Source organism: Camelina sativa, chromosome 5 (assembly GCF_030686135.1).
Source record: "Camelina sativa cultivar CO46 ecotype springtype chromosome 5, ASM3068613v1".
Taxonomy (NCBI): Eukaryota; Viridiplantae; Streptophyta; class Magnoliopsida; order Brassicales; family Brassicaceae; genus Camelina; species Camelina sativa.
In genome coordinates, this window is record NC_141884.1 from 15,658,639 (window position 1) to 15,676,830 (window position 18,192).

Genomic DNA, 18,192 nt, shown 5'->3' on the forward strand with positions numbered 1-18,192 from the left:
AACGAGAGTTGGGTAGGGGAGTGACCAAGGCTGATTGTTTCTATCACGAGAGTGTTTTAGCAAGATTTAAGAGATTCATTGTCTAGGGAAGATTTGCTTGAGGCATGTAGGACATCCGACTTAGTCAACCGGTCCACAATGACCCATATGGCATCAAAGGTCCGTGACACTGGCAATCCTACCACAAAATCCATAGTGATCATATCCCACTTCCACTCAGGAATGGGTAGACTCTTCAGTAACCCGCCAGGAACCTGGTGCTCAGCCTTCACTAGCTGACACACATTACACCTCGAAACCCAACTAGCCACATCCTTCTTCATCCCGACCCAATGATAGTACCTCTTGAGATCATGGTACATCTTAGTCGCTCCTGGATGAATAGACAACTTGCTCGCATGAGCCTCTCTCAGAATCTCCTGCCTCAACTCCTCATCATTGGGCACACAAACCCGACCGGGCACGAAGATAGTACCATTATCTGAGACCTCATACCTTGAATCCACATCCTTAGAGGCATTCACCAGCCCCAAATCCTTCTCCTAAGCCAACCGCACTCTACTCAGAAGATCTGCTTTATTGACTGCTTCCGAACCCAACGGTTCCTGTGAAACAGCACACAAGCTCAAAGCACTGATCTCCCCTACCAGAGACTCCATCTCCTGCTCCTGAGCCGAAGCTACCCTCTTCCGACTCAGAGCATCTACAACCGTGTTAGCCTTACCAGGGTGATAGGCCATCTCCAAATCATAATCTGCAACAAGCTCCATCCACCGCCTCTGCCTCAAATTCAACTCAGGCTGAGTGAATATATACTTGAGACTCTTATAATCTGTAAACACCTGTACCTTTGCACCATAAAGATAAGATCTCCAAACCTTCTGGGCAAAAACTACTGCACCCATCTCCAAATCATGAGTAGGATAGTTGCCTTCATGCACCCGCAACTGCCGCGAAGCGTAGGCAATCACCTTCCCATGCTGCATCAGAACACACCCCAAACCAACTCTAGATGCATCTGTATAAACAACATAGGGTTCCCCCTGCTCAGGCAAAGCCAACACTGGCGCAGTAGTCAACATCTCCTTCAGGCTTGCAAAGCCTTCCTCACACTCTTCTGACCAAACAAAAGGAACATCCTTCCCTGTCAACTTAGTCATAGGACGTACTCTGCTCGCAAACCCCTGCACAAATCTCCTGTAGTACCCTGCCAAACCAAGAAAACTCCTGATCTCTGTGGCATTCTGCGGTCTAGGCCAATCTCTGATAGCCTGAATCTTCTCTGGATCTACAGAAACCCCCTCTGCAGAAACAATGTGACCCAGAAAGCCCATCTCACGCTGCCAAAAACTGCAGTTGCTCAACTTAGCAAACAACTTCTGTTCCCGAAGCTTCTCCATAACTGCCCTCAAATGCACTGCATGCTCCTCAGGACTCTTAGAATAAACCAGGATATCATCGATGAAAATGATGACAGACACATACAGAAACTCCTGAAACACGCTGTTAATCAATCTCATAAACGCTGCTTGCGCGTTAGTCAACCCGAAAAGCATCACCACAAACTCATAATGCCCATACCTCGTCATGAAAGCCGTCTTCCTCACATCTGCCTCATCAATCGGTATCTGATGATTACCCGACACCAGATCTACCTTGGAGAACCAAGTAGCACCCCTCAACTGATCCAACAACTCATCGATCCTAGGAAGAGGGTACTTGTTCTTCACAGTGACCCGGTTCAAACCCCAATAATCAATGCACAACCTGAAACTCCCATCCTTCTTCTTCACAAACAACACCGGTGCTCCCCACGGTGATACACTAGGACGGATGAATCCCTTACTCAACAGATCCTCTAGCTGCTTCTTAAGCTCTGCTATCTCTCCTGGAGCCATTCTGTAAGGAGCCTTGGATAACGGCATCGTCCCCGATTCCAGTTCAATGGTAAAAGGATCCGACCGAGATGGTGGTAATTCCTGCAAAGACTGAAACACATCCTCAAACTCCTCCACTACTGGAATACCGCTAACCGTAGACTTCCCCACTGACTCTGGCATAGATATAGTAACCAAATAAGCCTCACGGCCCTTCTCGATCATCTTCCCAACCTGAATGGCTGAGATCACGAGACTCCCCGAAGTCGGTCTAACACATTGAAACACCAACTTCCCTCCTGGACGCTCAAACTCCACTCTACCCCGATGGCAATCCAAATGCACCATATGCCGATGCAACCAATCCATCCCGAGAATGACATCATACAACTCCACTGGACTAATAAGCAAATCCGCTGGCCACGACTCTCCTGCGATCTGAATATCAATTCCTCTAGCTCATCCAATCACTCTCAGGAACTCGCCTCCCGCAACTCTGACAACTCCTGAACGCTCTCCAGGATCCCCGCTGATCCCCGCACTCTCTGCACACACCGGAGTAATGAAGCTATGAGAAGCTCCAGAATCAAACATAACATGGGACTTAAACCCGCCCACCAACAAGGTCCCTACACAAACCTCATGTGTTGAGAACCTAACACTTTATCACAGGAAACATATACAATATGAACATACTACAATTCACAAAGTTTAAGTACCAGAAAATATACCTGTGATCGCCCCGGCACTGGTTCCGCCAGTCTCTGCTGTCGTGTAAACTCGTGGCGCCTTCTCAATCCGTGCCACCTGCTGACCTCCAGGCTTCACCTGCTGCAATGCTGCCACTGCTGCCGGCTGCAACTTGGGACAAAAAGACCCTGCCGTCGGAGCACTGTCTCCCTACAATGATAATATACACAAGGCCCTGCCGTCGGAGCACTCCTCTTGGGACAACTAGCAACCCTGTGATCCTTGCTCCCACAACCGAAGCAACTCGCACCACTCGGCTTCTGCGTAGCCTTCCACCTCCTCTTTGTTCCCTGTGCAGGCCTACCGCCCCTGCTAGAACCACCCTACTGCGGAGCCTTACTAGGCTGAACTGCTGGAGCTACCGCCACTAACTGTGCCCGGATGTCCTCCTCAATCTCTGCTGAAGTCTCAACCAGCTCTGCATGCGTAGCATAACTCCGCCCTCTACAGTGAACTCTCAAATCATCACGTAGAGCTCTCAAAAACCTCCTGATCTGAGCCTCCTCAGACTCCAAAGCCTGACCCCCATAACAAAGAAGTCGACTGAACTCCAAGTCCAGCTCCCGCACTGACCGTGTCCCTTGAGACAACTGAAGGAACTACACCTCAAACCGATCCAATGCCTCTCTAGGAAAATACTTGCGGTTAAACTCTAAGACGAAGTCAGCCCAAGTCATCTCCCGCTGAAATCTCCTAGCAGCCACTGATCTCCACCACAACTCAGCATCACCACTCAAATAGTAGACCCCAATGTCCTCCCAAAACTCCTCAGGACATCTCAGAGTATGGATGTTACGTTCCACACTCGTCCTCCACGCATCCGCAACAGTAGGATCTGTACCACCCGAAAACCTCTCAGTGAAAAAACCCTTCATCTCCTTGAGCATAGACAAATAACGTCCATGTGCTCCCACATCCGCAACCACTGGCTGCCGCTCCTCCGCCACCACTGGTGGCACTACTTGAGCCTGAGCCGGTACCACTGGTGGTAACAGCGCTAACACCTGTGCTAGCATAGCCGCAATTTCAGTACCAGGGACTCCACCCGCTGGGACTCAAACACCCGGGACCCTAGCATTACCGGCCACTGGAGCATCAACACCGCTCCCTCCTGCCACACTCACGGAATCCCCCGGAACACCCTGCGACTCACCAACACCCTCAGCTGTCACAGTCTCGTCCTCGGTTTCACTAACCACTGGGACTCTGCCCCTACCACGACCACGTCCACGTCCACGACCACGTCCGCGTCCACGACCACGACCACCCACAACATCACCTCTAACCATCTGCACTACCATGAACAGTAGGCTAACCAAACAATTTCTATTATAACACAGAAACATAAACTCACTGTGGAATCACACAGTCGGCTCGAAGAGGATGTTCTAGGACTCCATGCCACACACAATTGACTAACTCACATAATCAATCAAGACATGCAATCCCAAACACCTCAACAGAAACCTAGTGAACCCAAACCTAGAACCGTAAGGGCTCTGATACCAAAATGAAAGGACCGACCATTTTTTAAAAAAAATAAATAATAATTATAATATAATAAATAAACTACAACTAGTGGTCCCATATCCACTAGCCACCTAACCACAAACACATTCAACAACGGAAATAACCAACCAATATTCAATAATAATATCCAATAAATATAATAACCAATATTCATAACATCAGCAATATCCAATAACCAAATAACAGAAATCATAGAACCAGCAACCTAGCAATGTTCTAATGACCCAACTCTAGCAACCTAGCAATGCCAGACAACATAAAACCGAGTCCCTAGAACAGCCTCCTCTTCATTGCCTTGATTCCACGATCGCACTTTGCCTTTACCAGCACCACAAACACATATTGCAATGCATGAGAATTTTATAAACATTCAGTAAGGCAATCCTCCCATCTACTGGGCTATACACACAAGCAATAGAGTCATCTCTAACCATCAAACATCAATCAACAATCAACAATAACAAACCAGGACACTGCATCGACCGACACCAACATGCATCGACCAACACCAGTTGGAAGTTGCATCGACCGACGCAAGATATGCATCGACCGATGCAAGGTTAACTTGCATCGATTGATGCTCCCATTGCATCGACCGACGCATGCTCGAGATAACACGAAAACCCTAGAGTTTACGCGCCGTCCTCGCATATGCATCGACCGACACACAAGGTGCATCGACCGATGCAATGCCGAGCATTGTTTTCCTCCAAAGCTTCTCGCTGGATCTTCGTTCCTACAACCACGAAAACTCGATCCCAAGCCACAAGAAAGCTTCCCAACGTCCATAGCAACAATCTAACAAGTCTAACATCACACAACAAGCAGATTAGAGAGTTCTCTAGCTTAGATAAGCCATGGTCCTGCACTTACCTTTGCCAAGACGAATCTGAACCCACACACAAGAAAAAACGCTTCTAGGAAGCTCCTACAATGATCCCAGCTACAAATCTCTACAGGAACAGCCTTAATTCTCCAAGAATCACCAAGAACACCAAGAACACTTCTCTTTCTCATTCGTTTCTCTCAAAAGCGGCTAAACACGCCTAATGGGACAAAACCCGAGCTTAAGGGTTTTCCCTTACCCAAAACGCAGTGTTTAACTTAAGTCAAAACACAGGAACTCGACCTTGCATCGACCGATGCAACATCTGCATCGACCGAAGCAACTCCCAAACCGGGATTTTGGTTCACGGATGTTACAATTCGCCCCCACCAATTTAGATTCGTCCTCGAATCTCGAACAACCATCAGCCAAGGACTCCCGTGCAACCGTCTCCACGGCCCGCACTCCTCTGACCGATCTACAGAAGGTCACCTCTAGGCGATAGACTCACGCTCCAAGCGTCATTTGCTCTCGACTTTTGAACTTTCCTTTACTCATAGGCCTAGACCTTAAGTTCTTATTGGCTCCTCATCAGACCTAAGTCTGCATGCCAAATGTTGGCTCCTCATCGGGCCTAAACTCGCATGCCATAATATATAAGGAAAAATCTAAACTCGTCTCTCGGGTCGTCACCCTACAGCGCGCCTCCAGACCGTAGTCCGAAGTCAATATACCAACCATACTCCCAAGCCACAAAGTCTCATAATATGCAGTACTAGGAGAACCTAAGTCCTCCAAGAGCCGCGTGCAAACAATTCTGAACACGTCTGAGTCCTATCCCTATCCAGGTTTCCTTCTCGTGGCTCACGTAAAACATCACAAGTCCTACCAACCACATATCCCCTTACTGGAATACCTCATGACCACACAAGGATCATATACATGCCACAAGGGCCGCCACCAAGGCCAAACAAAATGTCTTAAAGAGGATCGCCACCAAGGCCAAACAAAACATCCTAAAGAAGACCGCCACCAAGGCCAAACAAATGTCCTAAAGAGGATCGCCACCAAGGCCAAACAAATGTCCTAAAGAGGACCGCCACCAAGGCCAAAAAATGTCCTAAAGAGAACCGCCACCAAGGCCACTCGTCCCGAAGGACCGTCACAAAGACCATCTGTCCCGAAGGACCGTCACCAAGACATTCTGGCTAAACAGCCGGCCACAAAGGCCACACAATTGGCTAAACAGCCCGCTACAAAGGCCACACAATGGCTAAACAGCCTGCCACAAAGGCCACACACGGCTAAACAGCCCGCCACAAAGGCCACACAAAGTCTAAAAAGACCGCCACACACGGGCACTGTAGTGACCCTCACCAAGGGATAAAGTTTTGACGTCCATTCAAGTCCAGAAGATCGAGAAAGGAAGGCAGTAAGAAGAGCTGAAAATTTGATGAAGGGAAGTCCGAGGAAAGTGTAACGGACCAAGAGTTGTCCGAGTCGTCCGAGACGTACTGCCCGTACCGTCCGAGACGCATCGTCCGGTAGACGCCAAGAATTGCCGAGAGTACCGAGTACTCGAGGAAAGTACCGAGTACTCGAGGAAGTTATCGAGTACTCGAGGAAGTCGCCGAGTATCCGAGAAAGGGTCGAGTACCCGAAGGAAGCTGCCGATGGATGCCGGTAGTTGCCGAGAGAGCTACCGATGATCGACGATGATCGACCGAAGTTGTTAAAAGTCTTCCCATCAAGAATCACTTAAGTCAAGGAAGCTAAGTGGATTAATATTATAATCAAGAGAAGTTAGTGGAAGTTAGTGGGTGAATATTTTATTCAAGAAGTCTTAGTGGAGCATTAGTGGGAGGATTAAAAAATTGAGAAAGCTTAAGTGGAATTCAAGGTGGCTAATCAAGGAGCTTCCAAGTGTTGAAGTCCCTCTAATAGGGAGTGTGCATGTGACTCTCATTGGCTGTCTCCGCCGCCCATTCACCCTATAAATAAGCTCTCATTCCTCTCATTTTCTCAGAAAGAAAGAAAGGGTAAGTTGAGAGAAATCGAGAGAAGAAGAAGGTGTTTGCGAGAAGAAGAAGAAGTTGCAAGAGAAGACTATCGACCAAGACCATCAACGTTAGATCGATAAGGAAATCTATTCTAACCGAAAGAGAGATCCGAGTTGCCGCGAGAAGAGCTTCATCAACGGAGATCATTCGTCGATGGTTTACTGTGAGTTCAGGCACATATTTGCATCGGCTTAGATGGAGAGTTAAAAACATCCATCTAGTGCGCGGTTTTGCATGTTGCATGTAGATGCATTTACTTGAAGTTCTTTTATGTTTTCTTGTTTAAATGCATGCGTGGTGAGGTTGTGCTAGTTGCTAGATCGAGATGATCTAGTAACAAAGGCGAGTTTTGGTTGAGATACTTGTAAAATTATCGTTTTGTGAACCGTATAAATTCAAGTATAAATTTCGGTGAGATCTTAAGGCGCTTTAGTCCGCGAGAAATTCCGGCTAAGTGTTTTAAGATTTGGTATGGCTATCCTTCCCATTCCGTGCCACATGCAGCCGCGACATGCAACCCATGTTCGTGTGTGTGCAGGGTTGGTCACGAAGAGCTCGGACGTTACTGGGCTCGCTACCCTGGCCGAGGCTATTTTACATGACGGTGTAATTTTGGTTGATATCCAAACGCCTGCCTTTGTGGTTGCGTTTTGAGAATTCATGAGGGGTTGGGGAAGAGGAATGCATGCCGGGCCCAGATAAATTAAACTTGTTAAAAACTTCTGTTTCTTTTCAAGTTTTGTTGTTGCATGTTATTGCATGTTGTTGTATATTGTTGCATGTAGTTGCGATTTTTGGTAGAATGATTTTGTTAGCTTCTTAGCTTCCGCAGGTCATCTCTGATGGTTGTTAAGTTGTTTTGCTTGCTTGCATGTTAATCGCTTACTTGCTTGTTAATGGCTTATGCCTGCATGTTGTCTATCTATTCTTGCATGTTGCTTATTTATGTTCGCATGTTGTTGTGTTTGCGTGCATGTTGATTGTTAATGGGGAATTGGGGTTTGGGATTTATTTCTCTGCAGGAACCCTGAGCTCACTTATGATAATATTGTTGTTCTGCAGGTGACCCTAGAGGGAACTAGAGGGTGTGGTGAACGATAGGACTCCGGAGTGGTTTTCTTTTTGGTGTCTATTGTAAAATTCAAAGTATGTTTATTTGCGAACCAAACTTTGGCGTTAAGCCTTGTGAACTATTTTGTGTAATCGGTTGTGGAAACTTGATGAAGTTTTAATGTATTCGTATTTTCTTTTAAATCGGGCGGGTCGTACTGATATAGACTTAGTCCAAGTCGGCCCAACGCACGTGTCCGTAGGGTTGCAAAGCCTGAAGGATATGTCGTGTGGTCGGGAACCTCGCCAAGGGACTGGCTGAAGGGCGTGATTTGTTCTCGCATGGTGGGATACCGTAGTTTCGTGCTCGTGCATGATTTCTTGGAGGAAGATGCTCGTGCATGGTGGGATACCGTAGTGGTTAATTTCTTGGAGGAAGATGCTCGTGCATGGTGGGATACCGTAGTTTCGCGATATCGATTTCAGATGATAACATGGGGAATCTTTAAGAAAGAGTTCGAGCTGAAGTACTTTCCACCAGAGTCACGCGATCGGTTGGAGAGTCAGTTTTTGCAATTAGAACAAGGTGAAATGACCGTTCGAGCATATGGGAGAATTTTTACGAGACTCCGGAGGTACCTGTATCAAGGAAATGACGACGAGCTAGCGATGGCCTGGAGATTCTTCAATGGACTCAGGCTAGATATTAGAGGAAGGTTGCACGCGGTGATGTACCGCAGTGTCGAGGAAGTAGAAGAGAGAGCGGTAAGTGTTGAGGAAGCGATCGAGAAAGAAAAGGAGATTGCAGCTAGGGATAAAAAGAAGGAAACCGTCCAGCAGACTAAGATTGTGAACACCCGGAAGGTGAATCAAATAGTTGGACGGAATTGGGGCGCAGGCCGCGGGAAGGTTAAGATGAACGTTAGCCAAGGTGGTCGTAATGTGAGCAACATGGATCCGAGGGGATGCTATGTGTGCGGGCAAGTTGGGCATTTCGCTCGCGTTTGTCCGACTGTTGAGGAAACGAAGAGTAACAATCCGTCAACCGTCACGTGTTTCTACTGTGGCGAGTTAGGACATTATGCAAACTCATGTCCGTCGAAGCCGGCCAAACCGAACGCCCAAACTGTGAACCGTGCCCAGGCAGTGAACCAAGTGAAGGAACCTCCAGCGAAGAAGCAAGCAACCCCAGCAAATGTTTTTGCTTTAGGAATAGAACCACCCAAACCTCCACAGGCCGCAAAGGGCCCTATAACAGGTTTGATTGGGTTCTAACTCTCTTGTGATTGTTAGTGATTGTTGTGTGTTGGCGTGGTTAGTTTTAGCATCGCATTTTGTTATATTTGCTTTGCGTTTTAGGAACATTACTTGTTGGTGGTAACCCCACACATGTACTGTTCGATTCGGGAACGTCCAATAGTTTTGTGACTCCCGAAGTGGTTGACAAGTTTGGAGACTTGTGTGAGGAGGAAGAGGTTAACATCAACGTCTACACTGCTGGTAATCAACCACCGCTGAAGACAAGAAGATGGGTTAAGGAAGTGTCGATAGTCTTGCAAAAAACGAACCTCCCGGTAAATCCTTTGGTGATGCCATTGGATAGGTTCGATGCTATTCTGGGAATGGATTGGTTATCGGAACACCAAGCCCATATCGACTGCAGCAGAAGCAGAGTTATATTTGAAAATGGAGGAAGGACCCCTCTAGTTTTCAATGGGATCAGCCCAAGTAAAACGGCATACTTCGCATCGGCAGCTAGGATTGGAAGATGGATTGAAGAGGATGAAGTTTAATTAGTCACTCTGACCGCCATGGGAGGAGATGACAAGGAAGGCATGGAAGTTGAGGACATTGCTATAGTCAAGGACTTTGAGGACGTGTTTAGGCCATTGGAAGGATTGCCTCCACCTAGGAGCCATCCGTTTACCATAAATTTGGAGCCCGGAGCTACCCCAATTGCTAAGGCACCATTCGCATGGCACCAGCCGAGTTGGCTGAACTCAAGACTCAGTTAGAAGACTTGTTGGAGAAGGGTTTTATACGACCAAGTTCGTCGCCATGGGGAGCCCCACTGTTGTTCGTCAAGAAGAAGGACGGAAGCATGCGATTATGTATTGATTACCGAGGTATCAATAACATAACTATAAAGGACAAGTATCCTTTGCCAAGGATTGATGAGCTGTTGGACCAGCTGAGAGGAGCAAGTTGGTTTTCGAAGATTGATTTAGCCTCCGGCTATCATCAAATCTCAATTGCGGAACAAGATGTGATGAAGACGGCGTTTCAAACAAGATATGGCCAGTATGAGTTCGTGGTGATGCCGTTTGGACTTACCAATGCACCGGCAGCATTCATGCGATTGATGAATGAAGTTTTTCATGATTACCTGGATCGATTCGTGATAATATTCATCGATGACATCCTGATATATTCGCGTAGTGCGCAGGAGCACGCAGAGCATTTGAAGAAGGTTTTGCAGAGGTTAAGAGACATGAAGCTATTCGCAAAGTTTAGCAAGTGCAAGTTTTGGCAGAGGGAGATTGGGTGTTTAGGACATCGAGTTTCGGAGCATGGTGTGTCCGCAGACCCTGAAAAGATCGCCGCAATTCAGGATTGGCCGAAGCCAACGACCGCATCAGAAGTTAGGAGTTTCTTAGGCCTGGCAGGCTATTACCGAAAGTTTGTAAAGGGGTTTTCGACTATCGCGAAGCCTTTGGCACGACTTACCGGGAAAGGAGTACCATTTATATGGAGTGAAGAGGCTTTCAGGAAGTTAAAGGAAGCACTGACAACCGCGCCAGTGTTAGCCCTGCCCGAGCCAAATCAACTGTATTCTGTGTTTACAGACGCATCAAGAGTTGGAGTTGGATGTGTATTGATGCAAGGTGATAGGGTGATTGCCTATGCATCTAGGCAGCTAAGGAAGTATGAGGAGAACTACCCCACACATGACCTGGAGATGGAAGCCGTGGTGTTCGCATTAAGGATATGGAGATCATATTTGTATGGAGAAGCTGTTCAAGTATTTACAGACCACCAAAGTCTTAAGTACTTGTTCACGCAACCGGACCTTAATTTGCGCCAGAGGAGATGGATGGAGTTCGTAGCCGACTACGATTTGAAGATTCAGTATCACCTAGGCAAAGCGAATGTAGTAGCAGATGCGCTAAGCCGAAGAAGAGCTCAAGTTGATGTCGAGAAAGACGTGGAGTCTTTAGCCGAGGAATTGAAGAAGGTAAGGCTTTTAGCCTTAGAAGGAGAATCTAGTGAGCCGTTGGGTTTACAAGTTGTAACCCAAGCGAGCCTACTACATCGAATTCGTGAAGAACAACCCAAGGACGAGAACCTGAAGAAGATCATCGAGGAGTTGAAAAGTTCAGAAGGACCGAATGCTAGTGGTTATCATCTAGCTGATGATGACACTTTACTTCTCAATGGGAGAGTAACCGTACCTGACCGGAACGGATTACGAGAGGAGATATTAGGAGCTGCCCATAGCTCAGCTTTGAGTATACACCCGGGGAGCACCAAGATGTATAAGGATGTGCGTAGGTACTATCATTGGCCTAGACTGAAGAGAGCAGTAGCAAAATGGGTAAGCCAATGTGATTCATGTCAACGAATCAAGGTAGAGCATCAAGTGCCAGCAGGATTGCTTCGCAACTTGCCCTTACCAACTTGGAAATAGGACTCTATCTCTATGGATTTCATTACCGGTCTACCGATAAGAAAAGGGAGAATCAATGATGCAGTATGGGTAGTGGTTGACCGTTTAACCAAAGTAGCCCATTTGGTTCCAGTAAGAAGCACAGATCAAGCGCCAGTCTTGGCAGAGAAGTATATAGACGAGATTCTGAAGTTGCATGGGGTACCAGCAAACATCGTCTCTGATCGCGACCCGAAGTTCGCGTCAATATTCTGGCAGGATCTACATAGGGCGTTGGGAACAGATGTTCATATGAGCACCTCTTTTCACCTGGAGACTGACGGACAAACGGAGAGAACTATTCGAACCATAGAGGACATGATCCGACTATGTGCGTTACAATGGTCATCAGATTGGGAGAAGAATTTGCCATTGGTGGAGTTCGCGTATAACAATAGTTATCACTCGAGTACCGACATGTCGCCATTTGAAGCCATGTACGGAAGGCCGTGTAGAACGCCTTTATGTTGGACAGAAGTTGGAGAGCGGACAAGTTTCAATCACAAGTTGATTGATGAAACAACAGAGAAGATCAAGTTTATTCGTGAGAGCATGAAGAAAGCTCAAGATCGCCAGAAGAAGTACGCAGACCGTAAGAGGCGAGAAGTGGAGTTTGAAGTTGGAGACATGGTGAATTTGAAGGTTGCACCACAAAAAGGAAAGTATCGTTTTGGCAAAGTGGGAAAGCTTGCGGTAAGGTTTATTGGACCGTACCGGATTGAGAAAAGAGTTGGCGAGTGAAACAAGTTTATTTGTATGGTGGTGAATGATGATGAATGTAAGCAATGGTGATATGAATGGAATGATGGATGGGTGTTTCAATTCCCCTTATGCTATTGCAGTACAAGAGGTATCAATCCTAAATGAGTGCTTGTGAACAGTTAAGATGTGCATATGAATCTAAGTTAAGACAAATGTAAAGATTGCTTGTCACTAACAATCCTAAGATGAAAATGTAAAATGCAGAAAATAAACTACAAGAACCAAGAACTAAATGCAAATGAAACTGAATGATTGAAACAGTAATGAAGCAAGAACAGAAATAGAAACTACTATTAATGAACTAATGCAAGACAATCAATGAACTGAAGACTAAATGTATGCAACAGGAATGAAACAGGAATGAAATGCAAATCATAAACCAGAGTTCTGGGGATGAACTCGAGCAAGCACTCGACCGAGTGTAGGTCGAGTGAGAGGTCGAGTTGGCTAAATCCGGAAAACAGAGCAATACAATAAAAACAGAGCAATGCAAATACAAATCAATCAACAAGCAAGCAACATGATTAAGACTTTAAAATCAATAAACAAAGAAGGTCCTGAGGATGGATTCATGTGCTGAACTAATCATTATGGTTATCTAATTTGGTCAACAAATCTCAAGCAAACTTTGAGCTAACCTCTAGACATATAAATCTAAGACAAGTTTCTCCCACTCTCATGGTCAAGAAACAATCAAACCTATGCAATTTTGGACTTGTTCTCACACAGTAAAGAATCTACACAAGCAGGCATTAAGCAATACATCTCAAACCAAACAAGACCTCTAATCTCTTAGCAAGCCTAATGGTAAGCTCTAGATCTAGCCTTATCTATGCTTCTTAAACATTGGTGTGATGCTAAGGAGCTTGAAATCAGATCCTAACCTCTCAGTTCAGGATCAGCATTAAGAACATCTAGCCTAGAAGAGATCTACAACAATCAAGCTTGACCAAATCACACAAACCACAAGATCAATCCATCCTAACCATCCTCAAGATCCTAAGAAGACTACTCACAACAAGACATGATGAACAAAGTCAAAAACCTAGAAAATATTGAAACTTGCATTATTAGAAAGATGAAACAAAGATCTTCAATATTAATCAAAGGATCAAACTCAAATTCTCAATATTCAGAAAGTTATGAAACTAAAAATATTGAGGAATTTAGTCTTTTTCAAGTACAAGATCTAAGAAAAATAAAAGTGCAAAAGGAATAATTCCCAAAAGGGTAAAAACTAGGTTTAGATAATATCTAAAAAGCTGGACTCTTTTGGTGGCTGCAGGTACAAGGCTTTATATAGGAGGGGAGTGGAAGCCCTAAAAATAGAAAAAGTCAAAGTAGTCAACGGCTCGGTCAACTCGACCAGTGCTCGGTCGAGTGGCTGGTCGAGCTGGCTTCTCTCGTGCAATCTCCACTCGGTCGAGTCCTCCTCAGCACACGGTCGAGTGTCTGGTCGAGTGTGCGGTCGAGTTGGACTCTAGACCTTGGTTCTTCAGCCTTAACTCCCTTGTTTCTTCCTCATGATTGCTTCACATCTCTTCTCCATTGCTTCCATGCTCCTTAAACTCCAAAATCACCTGTTTATGCATGAAAAGATGCAAATGCAATGCAACTAAACTCTAATGCATGATTAGTGCTAAAGCTACACAATAATGGCCTAAATGGATGGCAAAAGATGCAAAAGATGTGAATAAACTAAGGGAAAAGAAGGTAAAATATATGAACATCAACACCCCCAAACTTAGTCTTTGCTTGCCCGCAAGCAAATAAGCAAGACATAAGAAGGTAAGTGAGGTTTGAAAGTGGGATCTCAGCTCCTAAAGCTTGCAAATAGACCATCTAGAATTAATATCCAAGTTACTAGTACTATGATGCAAGTTGAATGAGCTGGAATAAAAGACTTTAGACAAGCATATCACAACCTTTATTGATTTGAGCCTTAGTTATCCACATGCATTCAAATCAACCATTTCCTTTAACATTCATTAATCAAGAACATGAATCAATTCTATGCAATGCTTAAACTCATTTGGCTTGGTAATAAAGGGTTTTGAGACAATGATGGTCTCTTTTTAGAGTGGGGCTTGTCAATATAAAGGTTCTCTCATGAAAATGGATTGAGCTTTAGAAGAATGCTAAAGGTAAGAACACCTAGACACATACAAGAATAAAACCTTGTCTACCCAAAGGCACCCAAAGTGTTTATCCTAGCAATCTAAACCCAAATGATCCTAGTGCTACCCTTTACTTCTTCTTTTCTCTTTAACCCTTTTCTATTTTGGTTTTCAAGTCTTAGGAGATGCTTTCTTATTTGATCTTTCTAGTGGGATGGGGGATTCTTACTTATTTGCTATGGTTCTCTTTTCTTCTTATTCTTAAGACATATAAGCATTTTGCTAAACTTTTCTTTTCTTTCTTTTCTTTTCATAACTAGAACCATCTTAAACAACACTTTTCTTCCCATCCTTTCACTAGACTTTGCTTAAACACAATCTCCTCTTAAAGACTCTACCCTTATTCTTTCTCTTTTCTTTCTTTTCTTTTCAAAACAGCTAAGTCCCAAACCCAACAAGTGAACCACCTAGTCCTATCTAGTTTGAAAAATGCAAACTAGAACTACACAAGGTCTTACTCTTGTCAGTTCAAACCTAACACTTTCTACCAAGCTCAATCCCAAAAATAGGCCTCACACACTCAAGAATCAACAAGGCTTGAAAGAAGGTTTGGTTTAGGGATTATTATCATTCAATAATTTCATTGATTAAAACAGAGTAACTTACAGAGCGAACGGGTGCCATAGTCCACTGAATCCATGTTGTTGAGAAGCCAAATAATTTCATTGTTGTCTCCAAGAAATCCCATTCTACTCTGTCGTAAGCTTTCGTAACATCTGTCTTGATGGCCATGTAATATTTTGAAACTCTCTTCCGGGATTTTAGAGAATGCATGACCTCATGGGCTATCATGATGTTGTCTGTTACTAACCGCCCTGGTATGAATGCAGCTTAAGTATCATAAACTATATTGTCCAGATGTTTTTAAGTCTATTTACTAGACATTTGGAGATTATTTTGTATAATACATTACACAGGGCTATGGGTCTATAATCAACAAACGTTTCTGGCTGTGTCGTTTTTGGTATTAGACATATGTTGGAGTTATTAATGCTCGACTTCATGTATGATGAGTCGAAAAAATCATGAACCTCTTTGATCACATCATGTCCGATGATATTTCAATATTGTTTGTAAAAACGTGCAGTAAGGCCGTCTGGTCCAGGAGCTCTATCATCGCCAATGTGTGAGACAACAACGTAAATTTCGGAGTCAGTGAACTCTCTTGTTAAGTCCTCATTGATAGCTGGCGTAACAGTTGCAGGGAAATCACCAAAGTCTATAGTAGATACTGGAATTCGACTCGAGGTATAGGTTTTTGTAAAATATTTTTGTGCTTGGTCTCCAATACTTTTTTCATCCGTGTATATTCTTTGATCTTCGTCTTTGATGGTGTTCATGTAGTTCCTTGCATATCTATTCTTTGTGGAGGCATGGAAGAAGGTTGTGTTTCGATCCCCACAGTGCATCAATTTGTTTCTGCTCTTTGTTTGCCAGTAATATTCGTCATCTCTGTAAGCTCTACTCAACTCATCCTGTAATCTCGGTATATGTCTTCGCATTGACCTGCTTGTGCTTTCCATAGCTCTGTTTAGCTCCTTCTCATAAAAAGCAATACGTTTGGCCAAGTTAAGGTTTGCTGAATGTTTTTGTTTTGCCATCATACGTTGACAACTACTTATTTGATCACATATCGAGTAGTAAGAGTTCTGTTTGCACCAATTCCAGCCTCGTTCAACCGTATGAGAGAAATTTTCAATATCAATGAGTCTTTTGTCGAAGCGAAATGCGTTCGTTGTGTTTTGTTGTTGTCTTTGTATTGTTGTGAGAATTGGTTTATGATCAAAACCACCAAACTCCAAAAATTCAGACTCTGCAGTTGGAAAATTTGAGGTCCATTCGGAGTTGACCATAACTCTGTCCAGACAACACTTAATAGTGTAGTTACGACGTTCTCCAACCCAGGAGAATCTATCACCAGTTGATTGTAAGTCATTTAGATCACATGTTGCTATCATATGATTAAATCTACGAAATGTCCATGCTTCTCTTGGAGGTCCCCCAACTTTCTCTAAGTTGCTTCTGATCTCGTTAAAGTCTCCTGCAATTATCCATGGACCAGAACGAGTAGCTTCTAGTTGTTCTAAGTAATCCCAAAATAGATAACGTTTGTTTTGAATAGGATTACCATAAACACCAGAAAAATAGAAGTCTTTGTTATTATAACGGATGGATACATCAATGATGCGTTCATCTTGATACAAAGGAGATAACATTACATTATTAGACCATAATAAAGCTAGACCTCCACTCCTACCTTGAGGGGGTTCAGTTATGTAGTTATAATATCCTAAGTTACATTAGGTTTTAAAATACGACATAAACGTTTTAATCTTTGTTGAGTCAGCGGCGAGCAGATGCCCTGACAGTTCCAGGAGACGACTCTCATGGACTCCTCACAGTGACGATAGTAGGATTCCAGTTCAGACTTCTTTCGCTTATTGCCAATGGGAGACAGGGAGTCATGGTGAGATAGAGTAGGAGGACTTACCATAGCCTATTGGAGTTTGCCTTTCTTGAACTTTTCCAGTAGGTAACGTAGTCGTTCTGCAGTGAGTTCAGAGTCTTCAAAGACACTTGGGGAGGAAGAATCATCGGATTCATTGATAATGAACTCCCTGTCCTGTTGGATCGTCTGTAAACCAGGAATGTATTACTCAGGTACATTGGGGTTGATAGGATTGGATGCACCATCAGGGTTTTCTGGGAAATGGTCTGGGTGTGGTAAATACTTATCATCATCATTTCCATCCCCATCGTCATTGTCATCATCATTTGGTGGTTCATCATGAGGAGGGTTATCATTTGGTGGGTCGTCAAAAGACAACGGGCATTCCCTGGCATCATGAGTAAGCGCTCCACACTTCTGACAAAAGTTTTTGAGTCTTTCATAATGAAACTTGAGGATTGTGTTTTCACCACCAGCAAATTGAAAGTTCCTCTGAAAACGAAGCGGCAAATCGCTGTTCCAGTTGATACAGATACGCACAAACTCCACCATGTTTGCATTTTCGTTGAAATCGACATTCTCAACCAGTCCTAACTTTGTTCCAATGTAGTTGACCATAGCAGAAGCTAGTAGGTGTACCGGAATTCCACGCACCTGGATCCAGAAGGGTATTTCATCGCCTCATCCGAAATATTTGGATACCATCGATGAACCGTCACCATCCAGTCGTTGAAAGCCCATGGTCCCCGTCGCAGAACTAGATTGAAGCTTTCCTCTGTTTTGAAGAAAAACAACACTTTTCCATTTCCAAGAACACGACCACGGCATGATTCGGTAAATACCCATATCTTAGGCATTTGATTGACAATCGCTCTCAGATTTTGCTTCCTTGGACTGAGAACTGTGACAATCAGGGAAAAGCGGTTTAAGTTTGCCGCATGAACACAAAACTCCGGTGGGAGGGGAATTGGGGCGTCATTGATGCCCAAGTCTAAATTTTGCAGA

The 18,192-nt window shown here is 44.5% G+C and overlaps 1 protein-coding gene across 1 annotated transcript; it reads left to right on the plus strand.

The window, feature by feature from the left end:
- The first annotated feature begins 8,435 nt into the window (after positions 1-8,435).
- LOC147943807 (uncharacterized) lies at positions 8,436-9,886 on the plus strand. The gene is made up of 2 exons (XM_087512374.1): positions 8,436-9,351; positions 9,453-9,886. Exons 1-2 carry the CDS (start codon positions 8,436-8,438, stop codon positions 9,884-9,886), a joined length of 1,350 nt encoding a protein of 449 aa, XP_087368500.1.
- Positions 9,887-18,192: the final 8,306 nt, after the last annotated feature.

Coding starts and splice junctions, on each gene's coding strand:
- LOC147943807 (XM_087512374.1), top strand. CDS start 8,436: ATGGTGGGATACCGTAGTTTCGTGCTCGTGCATGATTTCTTGGAGGAA. Junction 9,352..9,452: donor CGCAAAGGGCCCTATAACAG/GTTTGATTGGGT, acceptor TTTGCGTTTTAG/GAACATTACTTGTTGGTGGT.